Source organism: Caretta caretta, chromosome 14 (genome assembly GCF_965140235.1).
Source record: "Caretta caretta isolate rCarCar2 chromosome 14, rCarCar1.hap1, whole genome shotgun sequence".
NCBI lineage: Eukaryota > Metazoa > Chordata > Testudines > Cheloniidae > Caretta > Caretta caretta.
Window position 1 is genome coordinate 815,309 of NC_134219.1, and position 16,127 is coordinate 831,435.

At 51.4% G+C, this 16,127-nt stretch overlaps 3 protein-coding genes across 4 annotated transcripts; 1 reads left to right on the forward strand and 2 right to left on the reverse strand.

The window, feature by feature from the left end:
* Nucleotides 1-335: 335 nt before the first annotated feature.
* Nucleotides 336-1,244, reverse strand: NPB (neuropeptide B). Its single transcript, XM_048817438.2, has 2 exons — nt 934-1,244; nt 336-537 (listed from the first exon to the last, which is right to left on the reverse strand). Exons 1-2 carry the CDS (start codon nt 1,168-1,170, stop codon nt 409-411), a joined length of 366 nt encoding a protein of 121 aa, XP_048673395.1. The 5' UTR covers nt 1,171-1,244; the 3' UTR covers nt 336-408.
* A 1,752-nt stretch (nt 1,245-2,996) lies between these two features.
* Nucleotides 2,997-6,585, reverse strand: ANAPC11 (anaphase promoting complex subunit 11). Of its 2 annotated transcripts, none has more exons than XM_048817442.2 (3): nt 6,524-6,585; nt 4,387-4,532; nt 2,997-4,303 (listed from the first exon to the last, which is right to left on the reverse strand). In XM_048817442.2, exons 2-3 carry the CDS (start codon nt 4,493-4,495, stop codon nt 4,158-4,160), a joined length of 255 nt encoding a protein of 84 aa, XP_048673399.1. In that variant the 5' UTR covers nt 4,496-4,532; nt 6,524-6,585; the 3' UTR covers nt 2,997-4,157. The 2 variants fall into 2 exon arrangements, with proteins under 2 accessions (XP_048673399.1, XP_048673398.1); XM_048817441.2 differs by having other exon boundaries at nt 6,495-6,578.
* A 118-nt stretch (nt 6,586-6,703) lies between these two features.
* Nucleotides 6,704-15,699, forward strand: ALYREF (Aly/REF export factor). The gene is made up of 6 exons (XM_048817424.2): nt 6,704-6,966; nt 7,339-7,470; nt 11,158-11,305; nt 11,410-11,473; nt 11,619-11,799; nt 15,409-15,699. The coding sequence occupies exons 1-6, from the start codon at nt 6,730-6,732 to the stop codon at nt 15,421-15,423; spliced, it is 777 nt and encodes a 258-aa protein (XP_048673381.1). The 5' UTR covers nt 6,704-6,729; the 3' UTR covers nt 15,424-15,699.
* Nucleotides 15,700-16,127: the final 428 nt, after the last annotated feature.

Sequence of the window (16,127 nt, forward strand, 5' to 3'; positions counted from 1 at the left end):
CAGGACAGTAAGATAACTGGGGAAGGGCCTGATCCTGTCAATGGGAGGCTGCTGTGGCCTGAGTCCTGCATGTCTCTGGCTGGCTAGTGTGATTGGTCCCATGCTGAGTGGGGGTCTTTGGGGGTGGAGTGATGCTCAGCCTGCCCTGGCTGGTGGGGTAGGGAGCAAGTTCCCAGCTGTGGCCCCTTCCTCCTAGCATAGCCTCTTAGGGATCCCCATGAGGTGAGCAGGGGCAGGTCCCTCCAGGGGGAAGCAGGTGTGAGCAGAACCCTGGGGGCAGAGCACTCCTAGGGCTGGCATCTCCTCCCCCCGCCCCAGGCAGAGGAGAGAAGAGATGGTTTAAAGGTGCCTTTATTGTCAGATGCAGAGGATAGGGTGCCCCTCCCCCATAGCGTGGGGCAAGAGGGATTAGGTGCTGGTACAGTCTGAGGGGTCCAGGGAGATGGTGACATCAGCCTTGCACTGGATAGTGCTGGGGGCTCCGGACAGCAGCTGGCAGCTCTGCAGCTCCAGGGCAAGGTCCTTCACACAGACAGCCTGGGGGCAGAGAAGGGGGTGGTTACAGCCTGCAGAGAGCCGTCCGGGACACATACCCCCTACCCGTGCCCACGCAGCACGAGGGACTGGCTGGGCAGCCCAGCGCCTGCTGTGTCTTCAGAGGTGAAAGGGAGGCAGAGTTCTTCCCCCCACTCCTGCCTGCTCGGGCCAGGGGCTGCTGCTGCCCCGCCGGGGGGCGGGGGGGCTCCAGCCTGCGGGGGCGGGTCCTGCAGGTGCAGGCTGGAGGGGCTGCTGGGGATCACTCTGAGACAGGGGGGCCCTGGGGCAGCACCCCCCCTCCGGGGCTCTGAGTGGGGGCCTGGGGGCAGCCCTGGGGCAGCACCCCCCCCCGGGGCTCTGAGTGGGGGCCTGGGGGCAGCCCCGGGGGCTACTCACCATGCTCCTGAGCGCGGGGCCCGGCTCGGGGGGCAGCGGCGCGGCGCGGCGCTCGGCGCTGTCTGTCCCGCTCTCGACGCGGCGGACGTGGGGCGCCCGGCGGACCCCGGACAGCAGTCCCGAGGCTCTGCCCACCGAGTAGTAGCTGGGGCCGGCCGCCTGCTTGTACCACGCCTCGGCGGGCGGGCCCAGCAGCGCGGCCAGGGCGAGGCAGAGCAGGGCGCGGGCTCCCTGCATGGTGCAGCGGGGTCGGGCGGCGGCGGCTCCGAGTGAGGCGCTGCCATCGGCCGCCCCTTATAGCGGGGAGCGGGCGGGGGGCGGCAGCCGGGGGAGGCGCCTGGCGCTGCGCGGGGCCCCGCGGAGGCGGAGACGCGGGGCCCGGGCGCGCTGGGGGGGCTCGGCGCGGGGCCGGCGGCCAGTCCGTGGGGGGCTCGGTGCAGGGTCGCCAGGGGCCCCGCCCCGCCCCGGGACAGAGCCGGTTTGTGGGGCGCAGGGATAAGCTCGGCGCTGCACCCCCGGCCCCCGGGGGACATGGGGGGGCCGACAGACGTACGGCAACTCTGAGCAAAGGCAACTCAAGCTCCGTAGAGCGGCCGGCCGAGGCCAGCGGCGGGAGCCGGACCCCCCCGGGACACAGCTCTGCGCTCGTACGGTAAAAGGGGGCCGGGCGCGAACACGTCTGACAAAAGGCTGCGAACTGCCCGGGCTGGGTCCTGCTCAGTCACCGCCCTACAAGCTGCAGTTCATAGCCCCAAACCCCTCTGCTGAAATCCCCGTCCGGGTGCCCAGGGCTCCCCCACCCCTGCGGGCCGCCGGCACAGCCTCTGAGCCCGGTGGGGGTCTGTCCGGGCCCCCAGCCAGTACGAGTGCCCCCCAAGCTGGAAAGCGGCGGGTTGGGGGTCGATAAAGCCGGGCTACCCTCCGAGGCTCCCTGGGGTTGTCCCGTCCCTGGAGCGACCTGCCCTCTTGGGAGCTCCCCCGACATTCTTTCATTCCTGGAGCCGCGCTGCCTCCAAGCAGGCGCGCTGGACCAGTTTGCGCGGTGGGGATGCTGAGAGCCATTGAACGAAACTTGAAACCCTGCATCTAATGGAAACCACTTCAAGCCAGCACAAGCAACCTCCCCCAGCTGCCCCCTACACAAGGAAGTAGCCCCCTTTCAGACTAGTGGGGTGGGCCACTGCACCGGCGCTGCCACAAGTGGTTTCGGGAGCGGACTGAGCACCCCTATGCTGGGGAGCCCCGGTTTGCGCTAACTGTGAGGGCAGGGCGAGGCAAACAGACCGCGGGCTCTCCCTGTTGATCGCCTGGTTTCTGGTGCCCTCTAGTGGATCGGACAGTCCCTGTGTATGTACACAGAGGGCCGCCGGAGAGAGGGCACAGCATTAAACTAGGGGCTTGGGACTGAATAGGTGAGGGGCTTTGCAAGCTGCACTCTGGCTGGCTCAGGTACCAGGCCGAAATGAGAAGCCACCCCATACTTTTGGTCCCACTAATTGATTCCCACTGCGTATCATTCTCCCCTGCAGAACCCCACAAAGGGATCATTGTTACATCTTGTGTCTTTGGTTCAACTAGCAGCCCCATCCTTAAGGGGACACATTGTACTCTTTGCCCCCACCCACTGCCCATTTAATAAAGGATCCCCTCATGTCACATTTCCAGGAGAAGTCCTTGTTCTAGGCTGATAAGCATCCATCACTTAGGTTCCACACTAAGAGGCTCCCATTATACATTCCACCTGGGGGTGGGCTGCATGGCAGAGAAGACTGACATACTGGGGAGGGATTTTGCCAAGGATGAAGCATCAAGCACAGTTGGTCTGTAGGACGTGAGCAATGGGCCAGGGTAGTGCAGGGCCCCCTCCACGTAGCAGGGACAGCCAGAATGTCTAAGTTAAAGCCATAGGTCACATTCTACCACCTTGCCACACATCTAGGGAAAGTCTTTGTTGATGGCATGGCAACAACCTTTCTCTGCTGTTTGTGGTGTGCTTGCGGGTATCTGACCAGCTCTGGAGACACCCCCCCACTTGGCTCAGAGGCAAAAAGCATGAAGAGAAATTAATCACAGCTATGAGTTTATTGAAACCAGTCCAGTGATTGCCACCTTACACCTGGAAACTGACTTACACTGTTGGCAAGGGGTCTAGTCCCAAAGCAACTTGGGTTCAAAGAATTTACATGAGTCTGGTGCTGAACAGCACACCTGACCTGTGGATGTGTCTCTGGCTGTGGTGGGAGGCAGGCCACTTATCCTACTGGCCACACAACAGCCTTCACTTCTCTACTACTGTATTTGAAGGCATCAGTTCAGGGCCCAGCCTGCCTGTGGTGCATGGGGAAATGGTTGCCAAAGGCATCAGGAGCTGAGCACCTGGATGGAGAGCTGCATAGGGCCCTAAGAATCCCATTTGAACTAAAGAAAGCTTTGAGATGATGTGACCATCTCTCACCAGTAAGGTACAGAATACCCACATCACTGGATAGTGGTGATTTCTCAGGGAATGGAGGGAGGCACCGTCAGGACAGGTCTAGAGGTCTCTTCAGAGAAGAAGGATGGGAAGGTTCCCATGATGCAAGAGCTGGGAAAGGGTTTATTTAAACAGGAAGGTCCCTTTTAGTTAAGGAAGAGCTGCCACAAGAAGCCAGCTTTTCAAAGGTTCAGAGCTCCTGCTGACTTTGGGTGGAGTTGTGAAGGATACTAAAAAAGATCAGGTCCCGGGTGTTTTAAATAAGGCACCCAAACCACAGACCCATGTCTGCATGGCAAAAGGAGCCCTTATCATAGAAGGGCCAACATGAGATGTACCCAGGCCAACCCCTGGCTTTTTACTGAGGCCCACATGTGTTGTGTAGACCTTATGGGAACAGAGAAAGTTGAGATGCTGACTGTGCCCAGAATGAAGCAATTAATAATACTGAAAATTTTGACAGTGTGTGGAACCAGCGTCATGGTGGGAAAGGTTAACATGCACCACTCAGAGGCTTCCAGTCATGTCTCCACTGCTCCTTCTGCCCCAGGCTTCCTTTTTGCCTATGGTGAGTCAATTACTTGGGGACAAGAATTATCTGCTAAAGTTCTCTATAAGGGCCAGGGATACATATTATGCTGTATAAATAATTCACTGTTCCAGGATGTGGAGAGAGGGTCTGAATCCCAACAAAACACTTTAACAACAGCCCATTAAATCCAAGTAGATCTGCTGGCTGCAGGGGGCTCTGTCACTCCTTGAATTTCCACTCTTGCCGGCACATAGGACAGTGCTGCTGGACTTGCTGTGAATTCAGCCACTTGAGAATGCAGTGCATGTGGAAGCAGTGGGAGCACTGGCCCCACACCAGGGGGCAGTCATCTCCAGGCACCTTACCTACAAAGGGACAAAACTTATGAGGAGAAAAGGGAGCACCTGGGCTGAAATACTGCAGGGGCCAAGGGGCCTGGGTTACTCACAGTCTGGGCAGCAGCCATTAAAGGCCATCCGGCAGATGCCACAGTTCTCATCATTGGCCACCCAGAGCCAGGAGGCTACACCATTCCAGCTCTTTATCTTCACCTTCATCCTAGCCAGGCTGTGTGCATCAGAGTCAAGTCAGCACCTGGCAGGAGAACCAGTTGCTCAGATTGAGTTTCATTTCTAACCCTTTGGTTTCCCAGCTGAAACAGCTCATCTCCCCAGGGGCCATGCAGCTTACCAGCACTGCTTCCTCCCCTAGGGCAGTTCAAAGTAGGATGTGGATGGGCTGTTCCCTCCCCCACAGCTCAGTGGCTACTAGTGAACCTCTGTCCTCAGGAGATTCTCACCCCAGATTTTAAACCCTGGCTCACCAACACCCATTTAGTGACCTTGCCCCATCATTGGGCATATCAGGATAAACACCCCCCACTTTACAGATGAGGAAACTGAGTAACAGTGAGAGGAACAGGTTTCAGAGTAACAGCCCTGTTAGTCTGTATTTGCAAAAAGAAAAGGAGGACTTGTGGCACCTTAGAGACTAACCAATTTATTTGAGCATGAGCTTTCGTGAGCTACAGCTCACTTCATCGGATGCATACCGTGGAAACTGCAGAAGACATTATATACACAGAGACCATGAAACAATAAAAGCTATTACCAGCAGGAGAGTGGGGTGGGAGGAGGTATTGTTTCATGGTCTCTGTGTATATAATGTCTTCTGCAGTTTCCACGGTATGCATCCGATGAAGTGAGCTGTAGCTCACGAAAGCTCATGCTCAAATAAATTGGTTAGTCTCTAAGGTGCCACAAGTACTCCTTTTCTTTTAGTGAGAGGAACGGATTTGGTCAAGGTCAGGCAACTGGTCTGACTCCGTGGTAGGAGTAGCAGGAGCCTAAGAGGCCTGAGCTCCCTGCCCTTACGCTCCAGGCTTCCTTGCTGCACTGCTGAGAGGATGTGGGCACCTTTGTGTTTCCATGGGCCAGAATGAAAATGGATCTCAGCAGCCCCTATTAGCATGTCACTTGATCGCTTCCCGCCATGACCAGGGCTGAGAAGGAAAGGCTTCCCCGCACCCCAAGGGAAAGGTGCTGACATGCGAAACAGGGGATCTGCAGCCCCCCAGAGCTCAGCATGACCTGGAATGCACCACTGCAAGCCGAGACTCAAAGGAGTCTGACACCCCCCCCCAGATCTCTCCCGCCCCCGGGGAGCCCCCCCCCAGGATCTGTCCGGCTCTGCCCCCGGGAAGCCTCCCCGATCTCTCCCGCCCCTGGGAAGCCCCCCCCATCTCTCCCGCTCCCGGGGAACCCCCTCCCCCTCGGATCTCTCCCGCTCCCGGGGAGCCCCCCCACAGGATCTCTCCGGCTCCGCCCCCGGGAAGCCCCCCACCCCCACATCTCTCCCGTCCCGCCCCCGGGGAACCCCCCCCACAGGATCTCTCCGGCTCCGCCCCCGGGAAGCCCCCCACCCCCACATCTCTCCCGTCCCGCCCCCGGGGAACCCCCCCCTCGCGGATCTCTCCCGCCCCGCCCCCGGCGCGCCCCCCGATAGGATCTGTCCAGCTCCGCCCCCGGGGAAGCCCCCTCCGCGGATCTCTCCCGCCCCCGGGGAAGCCCCCCCCGCGGATCTCTCCCGCCCCGCCCCCGGGGCGTCCCCTCCCCCCGGATCTCTCCCGTCCCGCCCCCGGCGCGCCCCCCGATAGGATCTGTCCGGCTCCGCCCCCGGGGAAGCCCCCCCCCGCGGATCTCCCGCCCCCGGGGAAGCCCCCCCCCGCGGATCTCCCGCCCCCGGGGAAGCCCCCCCCCGCGGATCTCTCCCGCCCCGCCCCCGGGGCGTCCCCTCCCCCCGGATCTCTCCCGTCCCGCCCCCGGCGCGCCCCCCGATAGGATCTGTCCGGCTCCGCCCCCGGGGAAGCCCCCCCCCGCGGATCTCCCGCCCCCGGGGAAGCCCCCCCCCGCGGATCTCTCCCGCCGCCGGGGAACCCCCCCTCGCGGATCTCTCCCGCCCCGCCCCCGGCGCGCCCCCCGATCGGATCTGTCCGGCTCCGGCTCCGCCCCCGGGGAGGCCCCCCCCGGATCCCGGCTCGCATCCCAGCAGCCCCACCCGAGACGACACAACCGACTCCAGCTCACAGGCTCGGGCCGGCGGGAATCTCAATGGCCGCGTGCCGGAAGTCCCGCCCCCCGCCAGACGCGCCCCGCCCCCGCCCCTGCCTCGGCCCTATAGAGCCGGGCGTCCAGCCGCTGCGCCCTCGTTTGGAGCCATTGGCCCGCCCCTTCCGGTTCCGGCGCCGGCGCAGCGCGGCCGGAAGTGCAGGCCCCGGAGCGGAGCCGCCATCATGGCCGACAAGATGGACATGTCCCTGGACGATATCATCAAGCTGAACCGCAGCCAGCGGGGGGCCGGTCGCGCCGGCGGCGGCCGCGGAGGCCGGGGCCGCGGAGGCGCCGCCCGCGGAGGGGGGCCCGGCCGGGGCAGCGTCGGAGCGGGGCGAGCGGGAGGCGGCGGCCCCCTGCGGAACAGGCCGGTCATGGCCCGAGGCGGCGGCAGGAACCGGCCCGCGCCCTACAGCCGGGTACGGAGCGAAGCGGGGGCGGGCGCCGGCCGAGGCCCCGTAGCCGGGGGCGGGGCGCCGCGCGTGGACCCAGGGGCCGGGCCCCCGGAGCCGCAGACTGGATTGTGGGAGCAGCAGGCGCGAGGGGCTGGGGCTCGGTCCTGGGGGCAGGCGGGCCCGGCGGGAGGCGCTTTGTTCTCTCCCGGCAGCCGGCAGTCGTCTCGTGGCCGAGCCGGGGCGAGCGGGCTCAGGGGCTCGGGAAGAACGAGTCCTCCCCGCAGCGGATCTAGATGGGAGCGAGGAGGAAGGAGAGCCGAGGCCCTGGGGGGTGGCGGGATCCCAGGCGGGGGGCTTGGTCCGGGATGGTCAGTGAGAATATTTGTTCTGTTTCAGCCAAAGCAACTCCCGGAAAAGTGGCAGCATGACCTGTTCGACAGCGGCTTTGGGGCTGGGGCTGGCGTGGAAACCGGGGGGAAGCTATTGGTTTCTAATCTGGACTTTGGTGTGTCGGATGCAGATATCCAGGTAAGAAAGCCCTCCCCACCCCCTTACAAGTGTTGGAAAAACCACAAGGGAGACACTTTAGGGTGGTTGGCTTGGGCATTTTGGGGTAATGTTGCATTTTCTGAGGTCTGTGGACCCTTCCTCATGGAATGATATAGTGATCTCTACGGCAGTTATCTTTGGACTCTTTATTGTTGATTGACTGCTTTAGTACTGTCTGATGTGACTGGAGTGCAAAAAAATGGTATTTTGTTCCTCTCTAGTTCATTTAATGTTTAATAAATGACTGAGCAAAGGTGCCTGTGTGGGAAGGCTATTATGTTTGGTCTGAAAATTTAATGTAACTTGCCCAAAATCTGAGACCTGCAAATCCCAGTAAATGCATTTCTTCCAGTTCTGAACTCATATGCTGCTCGACAAAACATGTACTGACTTGTGGGGGGTCTCTAATCAACTGAGGTGGGAACATGCTTTTGCAGAGAAGGGATATAACAAAAAGCATATGAATTATGTACTGTTGCTCTATAGCATCTGTAACTCTCATGATACTGTAAAGGAGCCAAGATCTCACAGCTGAAATGTGGCAGCCCTTGTGTTTGTCATTTGCTGTACCCATCTTCATCGAGGCATATGGAAAGACTCTAACGGCTAGTCTTCACTGACAATTGAAAAATACATCCTAAGTATTTTGAGTTAGCCTAATACAACTAAAATGCAGGCTCACAGGTTTGAAGGCTAGCTTCCCCCTAGTTACCTAGGCCCAGATTCTTGAACATAGTTAGGCCACTAAATTTCATTGACTTCAGTTGCAATTAGGAGCAGAAATACTTTTGAGGATCTGGGCCCTAGTGGTTAATTAAAGTGACCTCAGATATGCTAACCCACATCTTAGGAGCATTAAGAGGTTTTTTCAAACATGATAAACAAGTTAGATGCCTTCAGGTTGGCAGGCCGTGATGAAATATATCCTTGAATACTTGAGAAACTGGCTGAAGAGATCTCTGAGCCATTAGCAATTATCTTTGAGAACTCAGGGAGGATGGGAGACATCCCTAAAGACTGGAAAAAGGCAAATATAGTACTTTGTTATAAAAAGGGGCATAAGGATAATCTAGGGAATTATAGACCAGTTAGCTTAATTTGGGAACCTGGAAAGATAATGGAGTAACAGGCAACATGGGTTTGTCGTCAAATCATGTCAAAGGAAATTAAGTTGGTTTGACAGAGTAACAAGCCTTGTGGATAGGGCTGAAGCAGTAGCTGTGATATATCTCAATTTTAGTAAGACTTTTGATATTGTCTCACTTGACCTTGTCGTAAGCAAACTAGGGAAATCTAGCCTAGATGACTCTACTCTATGGTGGGTGCACAACTGGTTGGAAAAGCATACTCAGAGAGGCGTTAGCAATGGTTCACAGTCAAGCTGGAAGAGCACTGAGTGAGCTCCTGCAGGGATCTGTCCTGGGTCTGGTTCTATACAATATCTTCATAAATGAATTGGATAATGGCATAAAGAGTACTCTTACAAAGTTTGCGGATGATACCAGGCTGGGAGGGGTTGCAAGTGCTTTGGAGGACAGGATTAGAAAGCAAATGATCTTGACAAACTGGGGAAATGCTCTGAAATAAATAGGATGAAATTCAACAAGGACAAATGCAAAGTAGTACACTTAGGAATGACTAATCAGTTGCACACATACAAAATGGGAAATGACTGCCTAGGAAGGAGTACTGCAGAAAAAGATCTGGGGGGTTATAATGGATCACAAACTAAATGAGTCAACAGTGTAATACAGCAAAAAAGCAAACATCATTTGAGGATGTAGTAGGAGTGCTGTAAGCAAGACATGAGCCAGTTCTTCCACTCAGCACTGATAAGGCCTCAGCTGGAGTACTGTGTCCACTTCTGGGCACCACACTTTGGGAAAGATGTGAACAGATTGGAGAAAGTCCAGAGAAGAGCAACAAAAATGATTAAAGGTCTAGAAAACATGACCTAGGAGGAAAGATTGAAAAAACTGGATTTATTTAATTTGGATAAGAGAAGACACGGTGGTAGGGCATGATAACAGTGTTCAAGTATGTAAAAAGGTTGTTATAAAGAGGAGGGTGATGAATTGTTCTGCTTGTCCTCAGAGGACAGGACAACAAGTAATGGGCTTAAATTGCAGCAAAGGAGATTTAGGTTAGACATTGGGGAAAAATTTCATAACTGTAAGGGAAGTTAAGCACTGCAACAAGCAACTTTCAAGTGATCCAACCCTTGTCATTTGCTCCCAGCTTCTGGCAGTCAGAGGCTAGGGACACCCAGAGTATGGGTTTGCATCCCTGAGCATCTTGGCTAATAGCCATTGATGGACCTCTGCTCCATGAATTTACCAGTTCTTTTTTTGAAGCCTGTTACAGTTTTGGCCTTCACAGCATCCCCAACAATGAGTTCCACAGGTTGACTGTGCTTTGCGTGAATACGAACTTTTTTTTTGTTTGTTTTTAAACCTGTTGTCAATTTCAGTGAGTGACCTCTGGTTCTTATGTGAAGGAGTAAATAACACTTCCTTATTTACTTTTTCCAAACCAGTCATGATTTTATAGACCTCAATCGTATCCCTCCTCAGTCTTCTCTTTTCCAAGCTGAAAAGTCCCAGTCTTTTTAATCTCTCCTCATATGGAAGCTGTTCCACACCCCTGATCGTTTTTGTTGCCCTTTTCTATACCTTTTCAAATTCCAATGTATCTATTTTGAGATGGGGTGACCAGATCTGCTTGCAGTATTCAAGGAGTGGATGTACCATGCATTTATACAGAGCAATATATTTTCTGTCTTATTATCTATCCCTTTCCTAAAGGTTCCTAACATTCTCTTAGCTTTTTTTGACTGCCGCTGCATACTGAGTGGATGTTTTCAGAGAATTATCCACAGTGACTCCAAGATCTTTCTTGAGTGGTAACAGCTAATTTAGACCCCATCCTTTTGTATGTATAGTGGGGATTATGTTTTGCAATGTGCATTACTTTGCATTTATCAACATTGAATTTCATCTGCCATTTTGTTGCCCAGTCACCCTGTTTTGTGAGATTCCTTGGTAACTCTTCGCAGTCAGCTTTGGACTTAACTATCTTTAGTAATTTTGTATTGTCTTCAAATTTTGCCAACTCACTGTTTACCCCTTTCTCCAGATAATTTCTGAATATGTTGAACAGCACTAGTCCCAGTAGAGACCCCTGGGTGATGCTGCTATTTCTCTCTCTCTCCATTCTGAAAATTGACCATTTATTTCTACGCTTTGTTTCCTGTCTTTTAACCAGTTACTGATCCATGAGAGGACTTTCCCTCTTATCCCATGACAGCTTACTTTGCTTAAGAGCCTTTGCTGAAGGACCTTGTCAAAGACTTTCTGAAAGTCTAAGTACACTGGATCACCCGTGTCCACATGTATGTTGACCTCCTTAAAGAATTTACCTTTATCCAGGGCCATTAAGTTTTCTTCTAGAGCAACTTCTTGTGTGACTTTGAGTTCCCTCCTTTCATAGATGGTTTTTCCTGGGCTGCTAATGTTTACAGTTTTGACAGCTGTAAACCTCTGAGAGATGGTACTTGTATTAGAGAAGCTACCAACGCTTGTCCTTTCCTGTCTGGTGCTGGTGTAAGATAAATGTTCTAGCGGCAGTTCGGTTAGCGATAACAGCTCCCCTGTCTCTGTTGCACAGGAGCTCTTCGCAGAGTTTGGGACCTTGAAGAAAGCAGCGGTGCATTATGATCGGTCTGGACGCAGTTTAGGGACAGCAGATGTGCATTTTGAAAGAAAGGCAGATGCTCTGAAAGCTATGAAGCAGTACAATGGAGTCCCCCTGGATGGTGAGTCTGTTTGGCTGTTTTCACAGGACAATTCACTTGCTGGGTGGAGGACTCTAGATGCCAGTGGCATGTGTATAAAGATTAATTATTGCTTTCTCTTTTAGGGCGCCCTATGAACATTCAGCTGGTTACATCACAGATAGACACACAGCGGAGACCAGCACAGAGGTGAGAAGCTTTTGTTTGATATGGGCCTGTGCAATTGGCCTGTTGCTCCTCATTAGCATGGGCACTGAATTTGCATTTCTTTGTGGCTGACGGGGTTGACTAGACTGTGCTGTGCCTGTAATACAGCTCTTTCTCTGCTTCACAGTGTAAACAGAGGAGGCATGACCAGAAACCGTGGTGGTTCAGGAGGATTTGGTGGTGGAGGTGGCAACAGGCGAGGTAACCGTGGTGGGAACCGAGGGAGAGGCAGAGGGGCTGGAAGAAGTTCCAAACAGCAGCTCTCTGCAGAAGAACTAGATGCACAGTTGGATGCTTATAATGCCAGGGTAAGTGTGGATGCTCAATCAGTCCTTATCTGGAAATGGAAGGGTTTAGCTCTCAATGGCTGCACAGAAAAGGGTGGAGTATTTATCATAACATGGAACCAAAAAAGCCTCCTTGGGGCTAAGCAGTACCTGGTTCCTGTAGTTAATTTCATTCCCACAAATGCTCCAACTGCTCTTACTCATGATTGAGAAACAGCCATCTCTGGGGTGGGGACATTCTGCAACATCCAGGACCAGTTTTTCAAACAGGCTGGGTGTTCACTTGGGCCAAACTCTCACATGTAATTGCACACTGCATGTTGCACATCCTGGGAACACATGAATGAACACAAAACTGCACATTGAACTTATTTGAAAATATGTATTCAACATCTTACGGGTAAATGAAGGGCTGGGGAAACTAACAAGCCTGAGCTGGTGTTACTCTTGTGATGGGGAGTGGTTGTATTTATAGGCCTATTGCTCTGTACACCAGTAATAAAGAATCAGTAATAGAAACAGAGGCAAACCAGAGTAGTCTGTTGAGGCTGCTAGGGAAAGTTGGAGCAGGATGGGGCTGTTATCAAGGGAGGAAGCAGGTCCCATGTATAAACCAGATGATGTAATTAATAAATCCAAAGGCTGCATAGCTTAAATTTGCTAAAGAGTAGGTGATGAAGTGTGTTGGGGGGAGAAAAATACCCGCTGGCTGAACCATATGAAATACCTCCTGGCCTAAGGCAGTTGGGTGACAAACTTACTGTACCATTGACCGTTTAAAAATCCAGTCATAGATAACTGGGGTGTGTGTGTGCCTGAAGATTGAAGTGAGTAGATTTGGCAGTTTAGCAGAATCAGAAAGTGTTTCTGTCAGCTACTGTCCAGTAAGACTCACTCACCACTGGTAAAATAATGGAAGAAATGTGATTAGAAAATCACTCAATATCTAGAAGATGAAGCAGCAATAAGCAGTATTGTGGGCTTATAAAGGGCAAATCTTGACAGGCAAACCTGATTGCTTTCTCTGATAGAACTACAAAAATAGCATTGGGGGAAATGCAGTAGGCGTGGTCTCATGGGATTTTAATAAAGAATTGAAAAGCCTCATAAATCTCAGTTGGAAAACTGGGCTTGGAAACTGTCTAAAACTATAAACAGGATCACAAACAACAGAGTAGGTAGTTATGAGAGGGCATTTCTGGTGATTGATCCAGGTTGGGACCAGTGTTGCTGAAACTCTCCCAGTGATACTGAAATAAGACAACAATGAGGGAAAATGATACAAAGGGACCTAGTGACTAGAACCATGGCTGCAAGAGATTGAAGGATGGATGGGCAGAAATCTACAACATGACCAATACCATTTTGGGCTTGCCTATGCAAAACTGTCAGGTTAAAGGCCAGGTTTATGCTCCAAAATAGTAGTTCTCAACCTATATACCATTGTGGGCCACATATGCATCTCTGTGTTATGTAGGCCACATCCACACAATATATATACTACCGGTATGGCCCTGAGGATGTCACATGGGCCACAACTATGTACTGATTGGGCCACAAGCAGCCCACATGTTGAGAACCACTGTTCCAAAGTTGTCAGTCAGGTGTGATGTGTGATCCCTGATAGTTATACCAGCAGCACTTTTGCCAACATAGCTTATTTTGCTCAGGGGGCAGGAATCAGCTAAATTGTCAAAAGTGCCATTTTGCCAACATAAGCTGCAACCCAGTAGGAGCGTTTTGCCAGAACTGACCTGCCAAAGTGGGGAGGTGATAGGTGGGATCCAGTGTGTCCCATAGAATATCCTGAATGGAATGAATTTGTTTCAGCATTGTGCTTTAGAATCTGAGTTATTTTACAGAAAAAAATATTTCTTGTCTTGGTTGCAAAGAAAATACTAAATTGTGAACTGAATGCTCATTGATGCAGTGATGTCTGCTTGAGTCTGCAGGTGGGCTGAAGAAATAACATTGAGAGGCATGAGCTGTCCTAGTCATCTCATCAAACTATCAATGAGTCCTAACCGCTGTTTAAATGTCAACTTTGTATTGTTGATCACTGCAGCAAAAACATGGACCTATCATATGCTGATCTCACAGTTCCTCCCAGACATCCTTGGGGTGTTGAGTTCCACCTGCACCTTACCCAGCTGCCAAAACAAGATTCTCCTTGGCAATGTCTGTAGGTTTTTATGTGAGATCACTACAAAAGTCTGCAGCACATTGAAAACTGGTAACATTAACATGAATTTAATATCAACATACAGCACAGGACCTACCGTATTGACTATTCATTTTTCATAATTTAGAATCATAGAATCATAGAATATAAGGGTTGGAAGGGACCCCAGAAGGTCATCTAGTCCAACCCCCTGCTCGAAGCAGGACCAATTCCCAGTTAAATCATCCCAGCCAGGGCTTTGTCAAGCCTGACCTTAAAAACCTCTAAGGAAGGAGATTCTACCACCTCCCTAGGTAACGCATTCCAGTGTTTCACCACCCTCTTAGTGAAACAGTTTTTCCTAATATCCAATCTAAACCTCCCCCACTGCAGCTTGAAGATCTGAAGATCAGCTTGAAGATTTAGGAAGATCCTACATTTGAGAGTATACCCCACAGCTCACCAATTAAACTGGAAGGAATAGGATGAAATTAGAGGTGATTGGGGAGAAAGGAGAGCCTTAGACAGAATAACAGAAAAAAACATTGACAGCGAGACGTATTAAGCTGTAGAATCCACTCCCTGGGTGAAGTGGTGGCATTTAAATGGGGTCTTTTAGAATTAGACTGGACACAGCACTAGAAAATATACAGTAGAGAGCAACTATGTATGTGCAGGGAAACAAAGGTCTTGTCTAAAGAAAAGGAGGACTTGTGGCACCTTAGAGCCTAACAAATTTTATTTGAGCATAAGCTTTCGTGAGCTACAGCTCACTTCATTGGATGCATTCAGTGGAAAAACTGAAGAAGCAGCTGACAAAGAACTAGCCAAAGCCTTAAATTTGTGCAAACACTGTTGCTATGATGTAACTGCATTTGACCTAACCACTGCAAAAATTCATTCCACTGTAATGTTTCACAATATATAAAGCAGAAGCGTGTCATAGGATATTCTTCTGCATAAGGTTTTTGTAGTATGTCTTAGTCTACCATAAAATATTTTAGAGTATGATTATCTTTAATGTTTACATAAGTGTATTAGCAGCATGCAATAATTACATCATAAGTTCTCAAGCAGAAGCAGTCTATTGCAAGGGTTTTCTTTGCTGCCAGTTATTATAGGCTGTTAAGTTAGAAAACTGAATAGCAACACTGAATACTGTAATTAGAAATGGATGCTGATTTAATAAAATTTAATTTTAAAATGTACCAAGTTAAACTGGTACAAATCTCTAAAGCATTAAACCAGTTTCACCTTTTCTTATCTAATAGCTTGCCATGTTCCACTGGCTTAACAAGAGAGTATTAAATCAATCTAGTTAAAATGGTGCACTTTTCTAGTGTAGAAAGGCTTAACTACATCTGACAGACCTGTATTTTAACAGAAGTTTCCATGAGACACATGGAAAGCTTTTTCTTCGTGTTCTATCTTGCAGCACTGTGAATAACTGAGCTTCTCTCTTCTTCTAGATGGACACCAGTTAAAGCAGTGAGCACATCCCCTGCATGGAAAGGACTCCAGACATCTCATTCCATGCTCTCCGGAGGGAGGGGTGTATGACTGTGGCCACTAATATCAAGGATGGAATTTGTTTTACTTTTATGTTTTGGAATAGGTTTTAAACTCATGTAAAGGTTTTTTTTAATTCTGAAACAGATCTGTTTTGTACTGAGTTATTTTTGGGATAAATTTTACTGGTTGCCTGTTGGGCTGAGGTGGTTTTTTCACCTTTGCCGTAATAAAATAGAAATGTGTCTAGAGCTGTAAACGTCTGCTTCGTGTTGCAGCTGGAGTCTGGGGATGGAGCCTGGCCTGGGGCTGCAGGAATATGAATATGATGGGTAGGGATCAGAGGAATTGGTATGCAGGCCCATTTCTAAATGTTGGTGTCAAGTCACTCTCCTCTGAGGAAGGGGGGTTGCTGTTCTGCCTCAGATCTTCCCTGCCCCCACAGTGTCAGTGGTGGCCTGTAAACTGCGCGCACCAATTTCCCTGTGCTGAGTAGATCCTGTGGGTAGCTGTACAATCCAATACTGCTCTATTTACACATCTGCCTGAAATGAAATGAAGACTCACTCCAGTGTAACGAGTTAATAAAGGGTGCACAAACCTCCTTGCTGGTCTCTGGGAGGAGGTGAAATTCTTGTTGAAGTTGTTTTGTATTTAACACTTGGTTCCAAAGTTCAGT

Coding starts and splice junctions, on each gene's coding strand:
- ANAPC11 (XM_048817442.2), bottom strand. CDS start 4,495: ATGAAGGTGAAGATAAAGAGCTGGAATGGTGTAGCCTCCTGGCTCTGG. Junction 4,304..4,386: donor TAATGGCTGCTGCCCAGACT/GTGAGTAACCCA, acceptor GTCCCTTTGTAG/GTAAGGTGCCTGGAGATGAC.
- NPB (XM_048817438.2), bottom strand. CDS start 1,170: ATGCAGGGAGCCCGCGCCCTGCTCTGCCTCGCCCTGGCCGCGCTGCTG. Junction 538..933: donor GCCCCGCGCTCAGGAGCATG/GTGAGTAGCCCC, acceptor CTCTGCCCCCAG/GCTGTCTGTGTGAAGGACCT.
- ALYREF (XM_048817424.2), top strand. CDS start 6,730: ATGGCCGACAAGATGGACATGTCCCTGGACGATATCATCAAGCTGAAC. Junction 6,967..7,338: donor GGCCCGCGCCCTACAGCCGG/GTACGGAGCGAA, acceptor GTTCTGTTTCAG/CCAAAGCAACTCCCGGAAAA. Junction 7,471..11,157: donor TGTCGGATGCAGATATCCAG/GTAAGAAAGCCC, acceptor TCTGTTGCACAG/GAGCTCTTCGCAGAGTTTGG.